Source organism: Hemiscyllium ocellatum, chromosome 14, assembly GCF_020745735.1.
Source record: "Hemiscyllium ocellatum isolate sHemOce1 chromosome 14, sHemOce1.pat.X.cur, whole genome shotgun sequence".
NCBI classification, from domain to species: Eukaryota; Metazoa; Chordata; class Chondrichthyes; order Orectolobiformes; family Hemiscylliidae; genus Hemiscyllium; species Hemiscyllium ocellatum.
In genome coordinates this window covers 29,893,197-29,911,471 of record NC_083414.1, presented here as the reverse complement: position 1 = coordinate 29,911,471, position 18,275 = coordinate 29,893,197, and the positions used below count along the sequence as shown (strand labels likewise).

The following is an 18,275-nucleotide window of genomic DNA, read 5'->3' as shown; positions in this document are numbered from 1 at the left end:
GTAGGCAGCTGTATAACTATTTTGCTTAACTGTACCAAAACAGGTTCAATAATTTAGAAAAAGTTGAAACCCAACTGCTCTAAATATGTCATATCCTTTCAGCTGCTGACTATTTTCTCAGTGACTGTAATTTCTGCTATTTAAGATTTTCAATGTGATACAAATGGAAAAATACACAACAGAGGATTAAATGTACAGATAGAAAATTTTTCATTCCTTGGATATTTTGTTAACACTTTTCTTTAGATTAAATGTTATTTGCTCAAAGGTTGGGATTAATGTTTTTCACATAGCTATGATGTTACCATTGAAGGAGTTTTCAACAAAGTCTATGATTGCAGACCCATGGAATACCACAAACTGAGTGTGGCAATATCCCAATATGCAACTGGATGCTCAATTCAACTGCTGTCCTATAAAGGATAATTATAGGATGGCATTGTTTTCTGTTTTGTAATGCAGTTAGAGGTTGTGTCAGCTGCATTTCATTTATTTGTGTTCCTCTTAGGACTACAAAAAACAACAGAATGTAAGTAGGTTAATGTAAGTAGGGCAAGTTTTGAATCAACTGTGTAGTTATTCGGGTTTGGAGGAAATTTCTGAATTACACATCTTTAACTTAGATATCTGAACAAAATCTTTTATCACCACCTCTACTGTTGTAGAAGCATTTCGGTGAATTTTCTGTTTTTAACCATTGCAAAATAAAAATACAAACCCTCAGGAAATAAATAGAAATGGTAAAGTTGTGTCATATTTTATCCGTTTGCAGTAGGTAATGAAAATGTTGTTCAGTTTGAAATAATTAGTACATTTTCGCTGAGGAAATTTCTTAAAAGTTTCTAGGTTCTTTTAAGGAAGTTGCGCGTTCCTTACCACACAGGTGCCCATGACATTTGCCCAAGCCAGTTCTAAATGCCCCCTATTTGGGATGGTATTAGGGTAGCTGGATAAATAATTGATAGTTTTATATATCCAGCTGCTGATATTTGGAGGTTTAAAATGAGCCCCTCCATGTCAAGCACGGAAGATTGTTCATTCTTCTTAGGATGAATACTGAGCGCACTTGAAATGCTGCTTGTTGAGGAGTGCCATCTTTTTTAGATGGGGCATTAGAGCGAAGTCTTTCTGTTCTGGTGGTGCCCCAGAGTATTGAAGATCTCAAGGTGTTGTTGCTTGATGACCACCCTATTCTGGCAAATATTTATTGATTGATCAGTGATGTGAGAGATAAATTAACATCAACTGCTAATTCATCTTATTGCCTTTCATACTATGCAACTTTAAGTACAGTACAGCATTATTCAAGCTAGATCAGAAAGGGTAACTCAAATAAAGCTTATATAATAATTATTTTCCCTCAAGCTATGTTTAAATAGTCACTTGGTCATATGGAACTTGAGTATTTTTGAAAAAAAGAGACATATTGCCAAACCATTACTATTTGCTCTCATCAGGGCAAAATTACAAGAATACCAAATCTCAAAGGGAGTGACAACTTATATTGTATGAGAACTAGGCGCCAGTAGGTTGGTAATTGAACTCTGATTAGTAGAAGCATTGCCATGGTGCATGCATCAGGGAACAGCTAACCGCAAGGCTTTTGTTTAATTTCAAACTGGGGAAATCCAGAGTAATTGGTCAGTCCACTACCATGGGGAATCCCTCGGGCATGACTGTGCCCCAAGCTTTTATTTAGTTCAAAAAGGTACAATGCGTGGATATGTTCCTTTTTATTTGCAAAGGTGTAGGATTTGTGAGTGAATACAGGTAGATTCTAGCATGCCTAAGTGAGATACATTGTGAGCCCAACTAATCTATCTGTTGGAGTTCAATTGGCAACCATTCAACACTGTTCTCATGCAGTGTAATTTGTTGTTCCATTTGGAATTTTTTACTTTCTTTGCGCTCATTAAAACAGAATCAGTAGAAAAGTTTTGGCAGTGTATAAAACAGTTTTCACAGATATCCTATCCATCAAAAGCAGGATAAATCCAGCTTAGCCAATTAGATTCCCTACAGTGTGGAAACAGGCCATTCGGCCCAACAAGTCCACACCAACCCTCCGAAGCGTAACTCACCCAGACCCATTTCCCTCTGACTAATGCACCTAACATTATGGGCAATTTAATTTGGCCAATTCACCTGACCACATCTTTGGATTGTGGGAAAAATCCGGAGAAAACCAATGCAGTCACGGGGACAATGTGCAAACTCCACACAGACAGTTGCCTGAGGCTGGAATCAAACCTGGGTCCCTAGTGCTGTGAGGCAGCAGTGCTAACCAATGAGCCACCATGCCATTATTACACTCTCAATCTTCAATAAAGGCAGTGGACAGGTTGATGACAGTGTTGTGAAGTAGCATGTGAACAATAAAGACATAGTCACCAGTGCTAAATTTGGGGTCTGCCAAAGCTAGCTACCACCAGACCTCAGTACAATCTTGGTGTGATCATTCATAGTAAGCTGAATTTTTGAGATAAGGTAAGAGTAACTGTCCTTGACATCAAAACAACACTTGACCCAATATGACCTTCAGGAACCCTAATAAAATTAAAATGCCTTAGAAATCGGGGAAAACTCCATTGCCGGAAGTCATATCTAGCACAAAGGAAGATGGTTATGGATATAGGAGATAATTAGTTTCAGTACCAGAATGCCACTGAAGGGGTTTCGTGAGACAGTGACCTAAGCTTGATTATCTTTAGCAGTTTCATCAATGACTTTCTGTCCAATGTAACATCAGAAATGAGAATCTTAGCTGATAATAGCGCTGTGTTCAGTTCCTCCTGCAACTCCTGAGATAATGGAGCACAGCGGAGGCAATGACTGAGTAGTACTATTGCAGAATTGTTAATCCAGAGAGTCAAGTAATGTTCTAGAGGCCTGGGTTTGAACCCCGCCATGGTAGATGGTGGAATTTGAAGTCAATAAAACAAAAAAATTGGGAATTAGTAGTCTAAGGATGACTATGAAACCATGTTGAATCTTGGAAAAATCCACCTGGTTTACTCATGTCGTTTAGGGAAGGAAACTACCATTCTTGCCTTGTCTGGCCTACATGTGACTCCAGACCCACAGCAATTGGTAGATTCTTAACTGCCTTCTGGGCAGTTAAGAATGGGCAATAAATCCTGGCATGGCACCCCCATCCTGTGTCTGAATTTTAAAAAAAGTTTCTGCTGCATGCAACAGCATCTCAACAACATTCAGGCTGATAAATGACAAATAATAATCATGCCACACACATACTAAGCAATGTTCATCTCCACCAAGACAGAATCTGACTGTATCCCCTTGACTTGCAATAGAATTACTATTTCTGAAACCTCCAATATCAGGGTTTTGAGCTTTATCACTCAGCAATTTGGATACAATTGGATCACTGCATGATGCAGTGGGTAAAAGAACTGTTCATTGGGTGCATCATCTGCAATGAGTAACTGACCGACTTAACTTGATAAAGTCTCTCAATTATCTATAAAGCACAAGTCAGGATTGTGATAGAATACATCCACTTGCCTGAATGAATGAATGCATTGCCACTAAGATTAAGAAGCTTGACAATACAGGACAAAGTAACTCACTTGCTTATGACTCCATCCTCCACCTTTAATATTCACTTCCTCTATCATCAGCACACACTGGAAGCAGAATATATTATCTCCAAGATGTAGTTCAATAACTCACTAAGACTCCTGTAACACAAGTAGGGGTTCTCCATTCTGATTTGAAATGGCATCATTGCCACTGGGGCAAACTTCTGAACTTCTCAACAGGTGAACTACTGTCACATTAACTTGCATGATTAATTAAGGTGGTTTGCTGGTACCTGTTAGAGAAATTGGCGATGGTCAATGAATATTGGTCTGGCTAGCAATGTTAACATTGCCCATACAAGGTTAAAAAGAATGAAGTTTATCAATTTTTAATTTCTGCTAAGCATGTGCTGATTTCTCGAGTTAGGCATGCTATTGCAGGTTTTGATAGTAAGCACTGAGTCAGTGGAGAGTATATTTGTTTCTTCTAAACATATGAAACTGCACTTTCAATTGGGCCACATCCACTATGATGTATCCAGCTACCTATATGCAGGCTATAATGTGCCATATTACAATCTCTGTATTCTTCTTGAAAAGCAACAGTATTATTGCATTTTTTTGTTCCAACGGTGGGATGCTCCAATGCTCCATATCTCAACCTTGCATTCTTCTCTTCCTGTCTGTGCATCCAGGTCTTGACATTCCTAGTTTGGTTGCAACTCTTAATCCCCAAGCTCTTTCAAAATACTACAGGTTTCAAGCTCTCTTCTATGATGTCAATAGGTTGCAAGTTCAGATGTTGGCTGTCTTCATATTCTGGTATTGAGATTCAGAGAGGGACAGTGCAGATATCTATGATTGTGTTTTTCCATTTGATGTAGCAAGGATTGTATGAAATAGAATGCCAGTTTTTTTTAATGTGAACACATAGTCTGAAGCCCCTCTCTGATATACAGTACACATAGTTCTACAGCAGCAACCACGTATTGGACATTTTGTTTTGGGTGAGACAAAATGAGGCAACCCAGTGTTACTTGCAAAACCTGAAAGAGATTGCAAATGAAATATCCCTGCTAGTTAATTAAAATTTTCAATAGGGACCATGTGTAAAGCATTAAAGAGACATTTTCTGTTGCTACATTATTAAAAATAATTTTTGCCAACAAGAAAAAATAATTTCAGTGAAAAATTCTGACAGCTAAAGTATAACATTTTGGCTAAGATTTTAGTCACCTTACTATTCCTGATGAAGGGCTTATGCCCAAAACATCAATTCTCCTGCTCCTCGGACGCTGCCTGACCTGCTGAGCTTTCCTCATGAACTGCACATCCTCAGGCACTGGCTGAAAGTCAAGGTGCCAGGAAGTCTGATTGATACTCCTCCAATACAAAATGTTTGGTCTGGTTGTAACTGGTTACCTCTGAGGCTTTGTAACCTCTTTGCCATTGTTTTCTATAGCTGCTGACTGCTATTTAATTTAGTTTGGCTATGGGTCAAATTAGAATATCCAATTTGGGCCCATGGTCACTCAAGCACACTCCCTTCTATTGATACCTTGAAGTGTCTTGCAAAAATTACAGGCTGAGATCATGCTCTCGTGCAGGCACATACCAAGTCTCATATGGGTAGTTCAACTCCCTGAGCATCTGGGCTCTCTATTGTACATAGACAACAATACCCTATCGACTATCTTCCATGTGCACATCAATAAGCTTCACAGTACAGTGTACAAATAACAATACATAAATTGAAAATTAGCCACTACTTACATGCACTGTCTAAAACCTCAAATCTCTTTGGGCTTAGCAGCACCCAGTAGAGTAAAATTTATACATACAATAATTATAAATAATCCTTTCACAATGTAATCTGGGTTAATTAATTTTTTAGCTCCCACTGTAGCAGCACATGGTCCATAGTCAGTTTTGGGTGAGCTTCTTCTTCCAGCAGACGAATCTAACTGTGAGGACAGTGAGGCGGATCAAAGTAAACAGCTTGGAATGACAGAATATATACTCAGGGATGTATCTCCAATTTGAGCCCCAGTCCCAGAAGTCATCTCCCCAGTTAGTCACTTTGATTTCCCTGATACTGTTTAGAATTTGCTCTGTCTGTTGAATAACATTAGTAAAACTTTGTATGTGTTTGCCAAGTGTGTCTGGGCCTGCTGTAGTTTTTCTGATAGAAACTCATGCCAATGTCATCTTTCTCCCAATAATGCCCTAAGGTTTGTCTGAGCTCATCACTGACATTGTCAAAGATCTCACTCCTCCTATGGATGTCTGTGAGCTCAATCAGACCTGTGTTGGTTGGTGTGTGTGACCTAATACCATGGTGGCGTTCTGCATGTTATATGTGATGGTCCAGTTCTGGCAGTGTTTTATGGAACTTATGATGCTACTTTGGTGGCATTTCTGTTCAGGCTCCAGAATCTCCACAGTACAGTTTAGAACAGTGTTTGCCAAAAACACACACAAAGATATATGGGGAATGGGCACACAGTTCAACACACAAATGTCTGCTGACATTTATCCAGAGTTTCCCTCTTTCTCAACAATAACCATACTCCCTCTCGGATAATGCTGAAATTTTCGATCTTGAAGACTTGTAATCCATTTTGATCAGAATCCCCAGTACCATCCCTGTAGCCTTTCCTAGGGACCCCTTACAATTGCAATTAAATCAAACCTTGTCAATGGTGCAATTGATAATAAGAAAATTGGGGTGTCTGTTCCTATGGAACAAGTGCTCTACTTGCTTGGCCAGGAAATGACATCTGGATGGGTATATGAATAAGAATGGTTTATACGGATATAGGTCAAATGCTGGCAAATGGGACTAGATTAGTTTAAGGTATCTGTTTGGCATTGACAAGTTGGACAAAAGGGTCTGTTTCCATCTTGTACATCTCTATGGAACCTGCTTAAGGTTGTCCCTCAACTGTTTTATCATCCATTGGACAGAGATGCTGCCCTGGATCCTCTTCTCTTACCCACTGTCTTCATCTGTCTTTTCCCAGATAATCCCATTTATGGGCCTTCTAGCATCATTACCAGATGTTGGTCTGCCTGATATCATTTATTTCCCCGGGGCATCGAGCTGACTGTCCAACTCTTTAATTTGCTGTGTTAAAAGTCTGACCTTATTCAGATTAGGCAAGTCAAGGTATTAACTGTGGACACTTATGCTGTGTAAGCTATTGCCAAATCTTGCAACAGATCTCTTTTATTACACCCATTGGCCTGGGTCTGGGCTTCCCTCTGTCAATCCCAGTTTTCCATTCTAATAGCTGATGGGTCAAGCAAAAATATAATTTCTGAAGTTGGAAAAGGTGTCACTCTGGCATCTGGGTTCCGAATATATCTAATACCGCTGGTACCGATTCGTAGTGCATGTTATTATACAGGGTTTTGGCTGTGTGTTTCAAATACACCCTATTTTGTGATCCTAGTATAGTCCTCGGTTAAAAGTGTGCACTTCTGGCTCATATTAGCCCATTTCAAATTTCATGTAGGACATAGCTCCCCCATGACATTCTCAGGGTGTGATTGCTCTTTGTCTGGTGGCCAGATACCTCATTTCTGCACATCTGTTTGTGAAAAACTCCACCAGTCATCTATGGTGTCTGTGCTCAGGTAGCAGTAATCTGAGCTCTCATTTGACTTCCTTCACACAACCTGCCAGTTGTTACACTCCAATATCATGGGTTTATTGGATGGATCCACATAACAACATCCTTACATTCACCTGACTCTGGATGGGAAGAACCACATAGAGCCTGGATATGCGTATACTTGCCCAATTAGCATTTCTGACAATTGCATCCTGGCATTCCAGCCAATGATGTAGACCAGCAGATTAGAAGACCATCTGACATAGGAGTGGAAGTACGGCCATTCGGCCCATCGAGTCCACTCCGCCGTTTAATCATGGCTGATGGGCATTTCGACCCCACTTACCCCGGACTCTCTCTTAGCCGTGTCTGCCAAACTTCGTATCATCGGCGAACTTTGCCAGAATGCTCCCAGTCCCTTCATCCAGACCGTTAATATATAAAGTGAATAGCTGTGGCCCAACACTGAACCCTGCTGAACACCATTTGTCATCAGCTTCCATTCCAAAAAAGAACCTTTTATCCCAATTCTCTGCCTTCTGACAGATAGCCATTCCTAACTCCATGCCAGTAGCTCATCTCAAACACCATGGGCTCTCACCTTATTCAATTATATGTTGTCATTACGGAGAAATTTCCCAAAACTTGGTTTTATTGAATTCTCTCAATTCCTGTTTTGCCAGTCAAATGCTTGTGTGTCAGTGCTGAATTTGGACATGTCATTGGTTAATCTAGAACAGGAGTCAGAAGCAGGTTCATGTGTTGGCATTGTCAGACATCCAGATGATTAATATTTCGAAGACAAGATTAGATGGCTAAAAGATAAAATGTCCTTTGATTTGAATAAGATGAGGATGAGGTGATGAAAAATAGCCAAAGGCTAAAAATTGCCTAAAAGACAAAAATGGTGATAATGGCTGTCTACCATACTCTACTATTGGTGTGTGGTTTGTATGCGTGCGTGTTGCTTGGGCGGACTGTATCTAATGGGGCTATTGTGCACCAAAACCTGCCTCTTCTGGCCAGAATTGGTGGGGGCCGCTTGTGGTTCACTTCCCAAGGTTGAAGCCTTAGGAGGGACAGTGTCCAGGATCCTTATCTGAATTGGTAACTGGGACTGGTCTTGGATCGGGATTGAGAATTTGGATGGGGTCTAGATCAAGGATTGGTCCAGGGTCTGGATCAGAATGCTTTCCCCAGTTCACCAAGAAGCTCTTGAAGTTGGTGGCTGTTTCTTTGGGCTCTGTAGGCTTTTAACTGATTTATGTAGTGCCACCTAGCTTTTCCTGGATCTTGCAAAATTCTGTACATGGTGGGACTGGCCTTGTCCACCACAGAGTGGGAACCTGAATATCTGGGGTGAGGAGTGTTCCTGGCTGGAAAATTTGTAATGTCATCCACTGCCCTACTTCATAACTACCTGGTTCACTTTCCCATTGCTTCATTTGTGCAGCCTGTACATTTTTGAATACAATTTTGACTGTTTTGTTGCGGCAGAGGGTTTTGCAGTCAGAGCTGAGGAACATTAGCATTAATTTTGCCTTCTTGACATCATCAAGCCATGGTAACCCTTGGTGGGTGCTGTCAAAAAACATATGGGGGTCAGAAATGGGCTCAAATACAGGGAACGTTTTTGCTGTCTCCAGCAATTGTGCCACTGTAAGTAGCGTTATATAAATAATTGAATTATTGTTCTGGCCGTTCTAATGGGTTCTGGTCAGTGGGTTCATTGGGATAGGATAAGATCCTGGGGGGTGCTGAGGGATCTACGGACTCCAGAAAGGGAGGTGGCAGTACACAGATATACTGCTCTTGCAATTTCTATGGGCTTGTTCTTCCATTTCCTCCCAATCTAACCCATAATCGCTGCCCCCATCTGACCATATTTTCCAAAATGTGCATATCATTCCCGTTAATTTTTCAACCTCGCACTGGCATTTCGAATGGTCATCAGTGCGGCCTCTCTTTGTTTTGCTTTACCTGCCTGGTTCAGGACTCTGAGCATCACCTGTAGGTTTTTGTATTTCTTGGTCAGCTCATCTACAGCTTTTTGGGCTGCATCCTGATCACTGACCATGCACGGTGCCTCCTGGTATGCTTTATCGCACTGAGTCTAAACAGTTTCCAGTGTACTCTGTTTGCCTGATTTCTCTGCTCCTGCTCTTCTGCTTTGAATGTTACTTTTTCCAGCTTCTGTTTCACTTCCTGCAGCTCCTTACTTAACTTCATCTTCTCCCATTCTTTATTTCTCAATTGCTTCATGCAGCTTGCTATCACTACAGTCTTGCTGAGATTTGAAGTGCAGTTCCCTTCAGTTTTCACTCTCTCAATCTCTCTTTTTCTTTCAATCTCTAGTTTCTTGACAACTTGTGCATCTTCTGATTCTGTATTTGACTTACAATCCTTGTGTCATACCGCTGAACATGATCCCAAATTAAAGTGTTCTCACCTGCCTGCTTCTGGCCATATCCCTCCAAAAACATTCATATTCATATATCTATCCAAGCGTCTTTTGAAAGTTGTAATTATACCCACATCCACCACTTGCTCTGGAAGTTTATTCCAAACATGAACCACCATTTGTGTAAAAAAAAATGTTCCTCATGTCTTTTTTAAGCCACTGTCATCTCTGCTTAAAAATATACCCCCTTGCCTTGAAATCCCCCATTCTAGGGAAAAGACGCCTCCCATTAATCCTGTCTATACCCTCATGATTTTATAAATCTATGTAAGGTCATGTCTCAACCTCAAAGTCCCAGTCTATCCTGCCTTTCTTTATAACTCAAACTTGACATACCCAGCAACATCCTGGTAAATCTCTTTTGAACTGTCTCTAGCTTAATAATATCCTCCCTATAATAGGGCGACCAGAACTGGACGCAGTACTCCAGAAGAAGCCTCACCAATGTCCTGTATAACTTCAACATGACTTCCCAACTCCTGTACCAAAATTACTGAGCAATGAAGGCAAGCGTTTTAAACACTTTTTAACCACCCTGTTTATATGTGATGCAAACGTCAAAGAACTATCAATCTGAACCCTTAGGTCCCTCTGTTCTACCACATTACCCCTGTTACAAGCACAAAATTTACAGCCCTGTCATTGATCGGATACCTTCACTCTTTTTTTTACCCACTTCAGTCCTGGCTGTCATGTGGGGGACTTGTTTTCATAAATCAGACTCAGCCTGGATGTCAGGGAATTCAAGGTTGGTGGGTTATACAAATCTTTTGAATCGAAACCTATCACTTCCTCAACAATGCTGATGTCAATCACAATTGGAGCACATTGGAAACACATTAGCAGGGAAAAAGAATGATCTTTTGTTTCTGTCATTCATTTTTGCTCAATATGCACATAAAATTAGATTTTGCATAGTTTCATACAGGATGTTTGCTGTTTATGTTTTATGTCTGAATACAGGTATTACCTCTTCCTCAGTGACTTATAGGGCTGGACTTCAGGGGGCAGAACAGACCATTCTGCAAAAAACTTGTTCTATGGCACTAACCCACGAAAGCAGCGTAAAAAGGCTGAGGGTCAGACTTCTGCCTCCTAATAACAAGAAGTCCCACCCCTGAGGGCTGCCAGCCAGTCAGATTCCAGCAGTCCAAGAATTGCCAGTATTGGATGCTGCTGGGATTGCAAGCATCTCCATGAAGATGTGTAATGGTAAATGGAGTGAAGTAAGTCCCTGCCACATTGAATGAAAGGATCAGGCACATCATGGAGGAGGAGTAGGAATGAGTATTGCAGGCCAGGTGGGGAGGATTAAAGTGATACCTTTGGAGTGGTCCTTGCTTGTATACCCCTTTTCCTGCTTTTTCAGAAAAACAGTTTAAAAACTAGTCAGTGGATTTTGTCCTGACTTCCACTGTCCAGTGATTTTTGGCAGTGGTGGAGGATTTCTACTCTTGACCAGTATTGGCATAAGATGTAGGAGCAGAAATTAAGCCAGTCAGCCCATTGAGTCTGCTCGGCCATTCAATCATGGCTGATAAGTTTCTCAATCCCATTCTCCCACTCTCTCCCCATAACTCTTGATTCCCTTGATACTCAAGAATCTATCTATCTTAGTCTTAAAATATACTCAGTGACCTGGCCTCCACTGCCTTCTGTTGCAATGAATTCCATAGATTCACCACTGTGGCTGAAGAAATTTCTCCTTAACTCTGTTCTGAAAGATCTTCTCTTTACTCTAAGGCTCTGCCCTCAGGTCCTAGTCTCTCCTACCAATGGAAACATATTTCTAACATTTTCTCTGTCCAGGTCATTCAGTATTCTGTATGTTTCAATTAGATCCCCCCTCATCCTTCTAAACCCTATTGGGTCGTCAAACGTTCCTCATATGTTAAGCTTTTCATTCCTGGGACCATTCTCGTGACCCTCCTCTGCACACACTCCAGGGCCAATACATCCTTCCTGAGATATGGGGCCCAAAACTCCGAATGTGGTCTGACCAGAGCCATATAGAGCCTCAGAAATACATCCCTGCTTTTACATTCAAGTCCTCTCAAAATAAATGCCGTCATTGCATTTGCCTTCCTGACTACTGACTCAACCTGCAAGTTTACCTTGAGAGAATCCTGGACTAGAACTCCCAAGTCTCTTTGCACATCAGATTTTCTCCCCATTTAGAAAATTGCCTCTATTCTTCCTACTAAAGTGCATGGCCTCACACTTTCCCATGTTGTACTCCATCCGCCACTTCTTTGTCCAAATACATCTGCAGTCTCCCCGCCTCCTCATTACTATCTGTCCCTCAACCTATCTTTGTATCGTCTGCAAACTTAGCCAGAATACCCTCAGTTTCTTCATCTTGATAAATAATATGTAAAGTGAAAAGTTGTGGTCCCAACACTGAGCCTTGCGGAACACCACTTGTGGATGCCATCCTGAGAATGACCTTTTTATCCCCACTTTCTGCTTTCTTCCAGACAACTAAGCTTGTATCCGTGCTAGCATCTTGCCTCTGACACCATGGGCCCTTATCTTAGTCAGTAGCCTCTTGTGCGGCACCTTGTTGAAGTCCTCTTGAAGTCCAGGTACATAACGTCCATTGGCTCTCCTTGGTCTAACCTGCTTGTTACTTAATCAAAGAATTCTAGCAGATTTGTCAGGCATGAGTTCCATGTAATGAAACCATGCTGACTTTGTTCTATTTTACCATTCAGAAATCTCATCCTTCACAATGGATTCCAGATCTTACCCATGACCACGGTTAGGCTAATCGATCTGTAATTTTTCCTCTTTTGCCTTATTTCCTTTTTAAACAGGGGTCTCACATTAGCAATTTACCAGTGCTCTGAAACCCTCCCTGATTCTAGCAATTCTTGACAGATCCCCACTAACGCTTCCACTATCTCTTCAGCTATTCCCCTTTAAACTCTGGGGTGTAGTCCATCTAATCCAGATGATTTTTTTCATCTTCAGACCATTCGGTTTTCTAGCACCTTCTCCTTGGTGACGGCCACCATTCTCAGCTCTGCCCCCTCCCTCTCTTGAATTTTTGGGATATTACCTGTGTCTTGGGAAGGTTTAAACTAGTTTGGCAGTGGGATGGGATCCAGGGTTAGAGATCAGAGGAGAGAGTAGTTGTTGATTGGGCAGAAATAGAATGTGGACAGTCTGTTAGGAAGGATACACAGTTGATTGGGCAAAGGGATGAGTTAAAGTGTGACAATTTCTAGGCAAGAAGTGTCAAGAATAAGAGTCACGAACTTAGAGCATGGATCAGTACTTGAAACTATGATGTTGTGGCCATAACAGAGACATGAACTTCACAAGGGTAGGAATGATTACTGGATGTTTCAGGGTTTAGATCTTTTTTAAAAGAACAGGGTGGGGGGGTGGTAAAAGAGGAGGGAGAGTAGTATTAATTCGAGAGTACATCACAGCTGCAGAAAAAGGAGGTTGTTGAGGAGGATTTGTTTATTGAGTCAGTATGGGTGGAAGTCAGTAACAGGAAAGGAGCAGTCACTTTATTGGGTGTTTTCTACTGGCCCCCCAATTGCAGCAGAGAGATGGAAGAGCAGATTGAATCGCGCTCTTGGAAAGATGTAGATTTAGCAGAGTTGTTGTTATGGGTAACTTCATAGTGCAGATGGTCTGGCTGGAGCCTATTTTTTAGGTGTCTCCGGGAAAGATTCCTGATACAATATTAGATAGGCCAACTGGGAGCGGGGGGAAAGCGGTGGCGGGGGGTGGGGTCATTTGGATTTGGTGCTAGGCAATGACCCAGGCCAGGTGTCAGATATCTTGGTGAGAGAGCATTTCAGTGACAGTGACCACACTGCCTCACCTTAACCATAGCCATGGAGAAGGATAGGAACAGTCATGATGGGAAGGTATTTAATTGAGGGAGGGGAAATTATACTGCTATTAGACAGGAGGTGTGGAGTATAAATTGGGAACAATTGTTTTACAGGAAATGTGCAACAGAAATGTGGAGGCTGTTTAAGGAGCACTTGTTACAAGTCTTGGGATAACTTTGTCCCACAAGCAAGGTATGTCAAGGTGAAGGAGCCTTGGATGACAAGAGAAGAGGAGCTTCTCATCAAGAGGAAGAAGGAAGCTTACTTAAGGTTGAGGAAGCAAGGATCTGGCACAGCTTTAGAGGATTACAGGGTAGCTAGGAAAGAACTCAAAAATGGACTGAGGAGAGCTAATAGGGGGCACGGGAAAGCCTTGGCAGGAAGGATTAGGGAAAACCCAAAAGCATTCTACACTTACATGAGGAATAAGAGAATGATCAGAGAGAGGATAGGGCCGATTAAGAATAGTGGAGGGAACTTATGCCTGTAGTCTGAAGAGGTAGGGGAGGCCTTAAATATATTTTTTCCTCGAATATTCACTAGACAGAGGGAGCTTGTTGATAGTGAGAACATGGTGGACCAGGCTAATAGGCTTGAACAGATTAATATTAAGGAAGTGAATGTGCTGGAAGTTCTGGGAAACACCAAGACAGATACGTTCCCAGGGCTGAACCAGATATATTCAAGGTTACTACGGAAGTGAGGAATGAAATTGCTGCTCCTCTGATAACTATCTTCACATCCTCACTCTCCACGGCATTAGTACCAGATGATTGGAGGGATGTGAATGTCGTTCCTTTGTTCTAGATAAGGAATAGGGAAATCCCTGGGAATTACAGACCAGTCAATCTTAGGTCTATGGTAAGCAAGGTACTGGAAAGAATTCTGAGGGGTAGGATGTATGACTATTTGGAAAAACATAGTTTGATTAAAGATAGTCAATGACTTTATAAAGGACAGGTCATGTCTCACCAGCCTTGTTGAGTTCTTTGAGGATGTGATGAGACAAGTTGATGAAGGTTAAGCAATGGATGTGATATTTATGGATATCAGTAAGGCAGTTGATAAGGTTCCCCTGAGTAGGCTCATTCAGAAAGTTAGGGGGTATGGAGTACAGTGAAACTTGGCTGTCTGGATACAGAATTGGCTGGCCGAAAGAACACAGCGAGTGGTAGGTGATGGAAAGTAGTCCACATGGAGGTCAGTGACCTGTGGTGTCCCACAGGGATCAGTTCTTGGGCCTCTGTTTTTTGTAGTTTTTATAAATGACTTAGATGAAAAAGTGGAAGGGTGAGTTAGTAAGTTTACCAATGACAAGGTTGGTGGTGTTATAGGTACAACCAGATATTGACAGGATGCAGAGATGGGCTGAGAGGTGGCAGATGGAGTTCAACCTGGATAAATGCGAAGTGATTAATTTTGGAAGGTCAAATTTGAATGCTGAATACAAGGTTAAAGACAGCATTCTTGCCAGTTTGGAGTAACAGCGGGATCTTGGGGTCCACGTAGGTAAGTCCCTCAAAATTGCCACCCAAGTTGATAGCATTGTTAAGAGGGCATATTGTTAACAGGGGATTGAGTTTAAGAGCTGCGAGGTTTTGCTGCAGCTCTCTAAAACCGTGGTTAGAGCACACTTGCAATATTGTGTCCAGTTCTGGTTGCTTCATTATAGGAAGGATGTGAATGCTTCAGAGAGGGTGCAGAAGAGATTTATCAGGATGCAGCCTGGATTGGAGGGCTTGTCTTATGAAGAGAGATTGAGTGAGCTAGGACTTTTCACACTGGAGAGAAGAAGGAAGAGATGTGACTTGACAAAGGTGTACAAGGTAATGAGAGGTATAGGTAGAGTGGATAGCCAGAGACTTTTCCCCAGGGCAGAAATTGGGTCTGAATTTTATGGTCATTGGAGGAAGGTAGGGGAGATGTCAGAGGTAGGTTCTTTTCGCAGAGAATGGTAGGTGTATGGAATGCACTACTAGCGCTGGTAATAGAGTCAGAGACATTAGGGATATAAGTGACTGCTGGACAAGTGCACGGACAGCGGTAAATTGAGGAGTGTATAGGATAGGTCGATCTTAGATTAAGAAATATGCTCAGCACAACATTGTGGGCTGAAGAGCCTGTACTGTGCTGTTCTGTTCTCTGTTCTACGGTTTTCTTTTAAACCTTTGCAGTTCCTCAGTTCTACTCACACAAATTCTATATCATCAGACCCTACTTCATTTCTTACTAATAAGACAACTCCATCCCCTCTGCCCACCTGCCTATCTTTTCGATAGGATGTACATTCTTGAATGTTCAGTTCCCAGTCCTGATCCTCTTGTAGCTATGTCTCCATGATGATACTTGCCAATTTCGATCTGCACCACAATCTCAATTACCTTATTCCTTATACTGCGTGCATTCAGATATAACACTTTCAATCCTGTGTTAACCGTCTTTCCTCTTATTGTCATTTATTTGTCCAGTGTGCTTGAAGTTTGATTGCTAACCCTTTCTGTACGCTCTATTCTATTTGTGTCTGTGCCGGAGATTTTAATAACCTCTACTGAGTTCTGCACTTTTACCTCCTCCTTTAATTTGGGTCTTCTAACTTCCCCTGTAACTGAGGCCTCCCCCCCCCACCCCGATTTAGTTTAAAGCCCTTTCCACAGCCCTAGTTATGCGATTCGCTAGGACTCTGGTCCCAGCATGGTTCAGATGAAGACCATCCCATCAGAACAGGTTCCTTCTTCCCTTGTACTGGTGCCAATGTCCCATTTCTCCCACACAAATCTTTAAACCACACATATACCTGTTTAATCTTATTGACCCTGTGCTAGTTAGCTTGTGGCTCAGATAGAAATCTAGAGATGATTACGTTTTTGGTTCTGCTTTTTAATTTAGCTCCTAGCTGTTGATACTCCCTTAGCAGAATCTCTTCCCTAGTTGGACCACGACCACTGGATCTTTACCCTCCCACTCCAAGTTCCTCAGCAGCCCATATGAGATATCCTGAACCTAGCTTTATTCATTCATCAACAATGGTTGAGGTCAGAATTGGTTGTCACACCCTTGATGGGTGTGTGGTCTGCTAATATTCATTGTCAATGTGTATACATGAGTAATGGTTTACTGGATGATGCACTGGAGGTTGAAATAATGTTTTAGTGGGACTGAGGACTATAAACATTAAAGACTTTTAAAACAAAAAGAAAAATACAGTGGCTGAGGTATAGTACTGTGGAACTTTTATTGCAGAGGGCACTGTAGCTTCAGTGGGAAATGAGAAATTGGAGGAAATAAATGAAAATCAGTTTATTTGATTTGAGATGATATTGCTGTCTACCTCTTAATAGTAGCTACAGTTCTGAGCATCACAGCCCTCCTGAATGTTCGGGTTTACAATTTTCATCTGCTTGTGCAAATCAGGTCAAAACTCCTATGAACTGCTATACATTTTGAGCTAAAATCTTTGTTTCATTTTTTTTTGGATTATTTCTGAGGTTGTATCAGCTATCTTATCTATTTGGATAACCTTAAATTCCTTTTGGTTCCATTAGTTTGCAAAGAGGTTTGTTCATACCAGTTAGAACATGAATTGCATTTCATTGTTTAATATTATAACAGTGACCTATCAGCCACAAAGCATAACTATTTCTGTTCCATTTCTAATATTTCATATATTCTACATTTACAAATGAAATAATGTAGAGTTGGTTTTGATATAATGTGATAATTCCATTCTCGTGCAACCTTACATTATAAGAAAATCGAGCAATAGCCGCGCCATTTAAGCTATTGGGGCCAGAATTGCTTTCTAGCCAATGTAGTTAAGGAAAGTTCATGTTCTACAAATAATGGTCTAAATTCTTCAATTGCGTTAAAACTAATTTGCATTGAAGAAACACGTATTATAACAGTACTGACTGTTCTGCCTTTCTTAAAAAGGGTGTAATGAATTAGATAGGTCCTATTAAGGGTGGGTGATGCATCTCTTCTGAAATTTACATCTACCCTTGATTTAACTTTGCAGTCATTCATATGGATCATGGTTTATTCAACTTTATCAATTATGGTGAACTTTTATTGTTATGATTTATTTTAAAAACCTGAATCTGTTGTTAATCTGCATTATTTAAATTATCATTTTATATAGGTTACAGAGAACAAAACACAGCAAACACCAAGTCATTTATAAATAATTGTTTCAGAATGAATACAGCCTTTCATTGATGTAACATGCCTTTATATTTGGAATGATTACAGCTGTGTTGGCGTTGAAGAGGATGAGGCACCAGATATTGATATCTATCACTGTCCAAACTGTGAAAAAACTCACGGCCAGTCTACAAGTAAGTTATGTATCTGGATTTTGTTTGAAAATAAAAGGTTGATCAGCATATTCTATTATGTTTGTGCAACAAGCCATATCCCTTTTAAATCAATGTTTGCTATTCTGCTAATGTAACAAAAGTTAGAACTTTCCTCCAGCTCAATAGGTATGCTTTGAAAAGTTAACATTGTGAATAATTTGACATTATGCCTCAATGGAGTTTATGTGCAATTCTGGAGTCATGATTTCGAGTCAAAGGTAGCAGAAACTCCAGAGTAATTTGTTCCCTTGATATGAAACTACAAATGTTAAAGTGAGATTTTTAAGAAAAGAATGATTACTCCATCATCATTTAACTTTATATATACCAATTTCATTGCTTTTGATCTTCCGTTAACATGGAAGCCATGCTGCCATTCACATGTCTAATTTCTTTCTCCTTTTTGTCTTTGGTGCCCTTGACTTACCTAGCTCTGTTGCTAACTC

General features: G+C 40.9%; 1 protein-coding gene across 1 annotated transcript in view; it reads left to right on the top strand.

Moving 5' to 3' along the window:
* phf2 (PHD finger protein 2) overlaps positions 1–18,275 on the top strand; it is a 153,382-nt gene that overhangs the window by 43,175 nt on the left and 91,932 nt on the right. Inside the window, exon 2 of the mRNA XM_060835559.1 lies at positions 17,723–17,808. Coding sequence (XP_060691542.1) covers positions 17,723–17,808 — 86 coding nt within the window. The remainder of the gene's footprint in view (positions 1–17,722; positions 17,809–18,275) is intronic.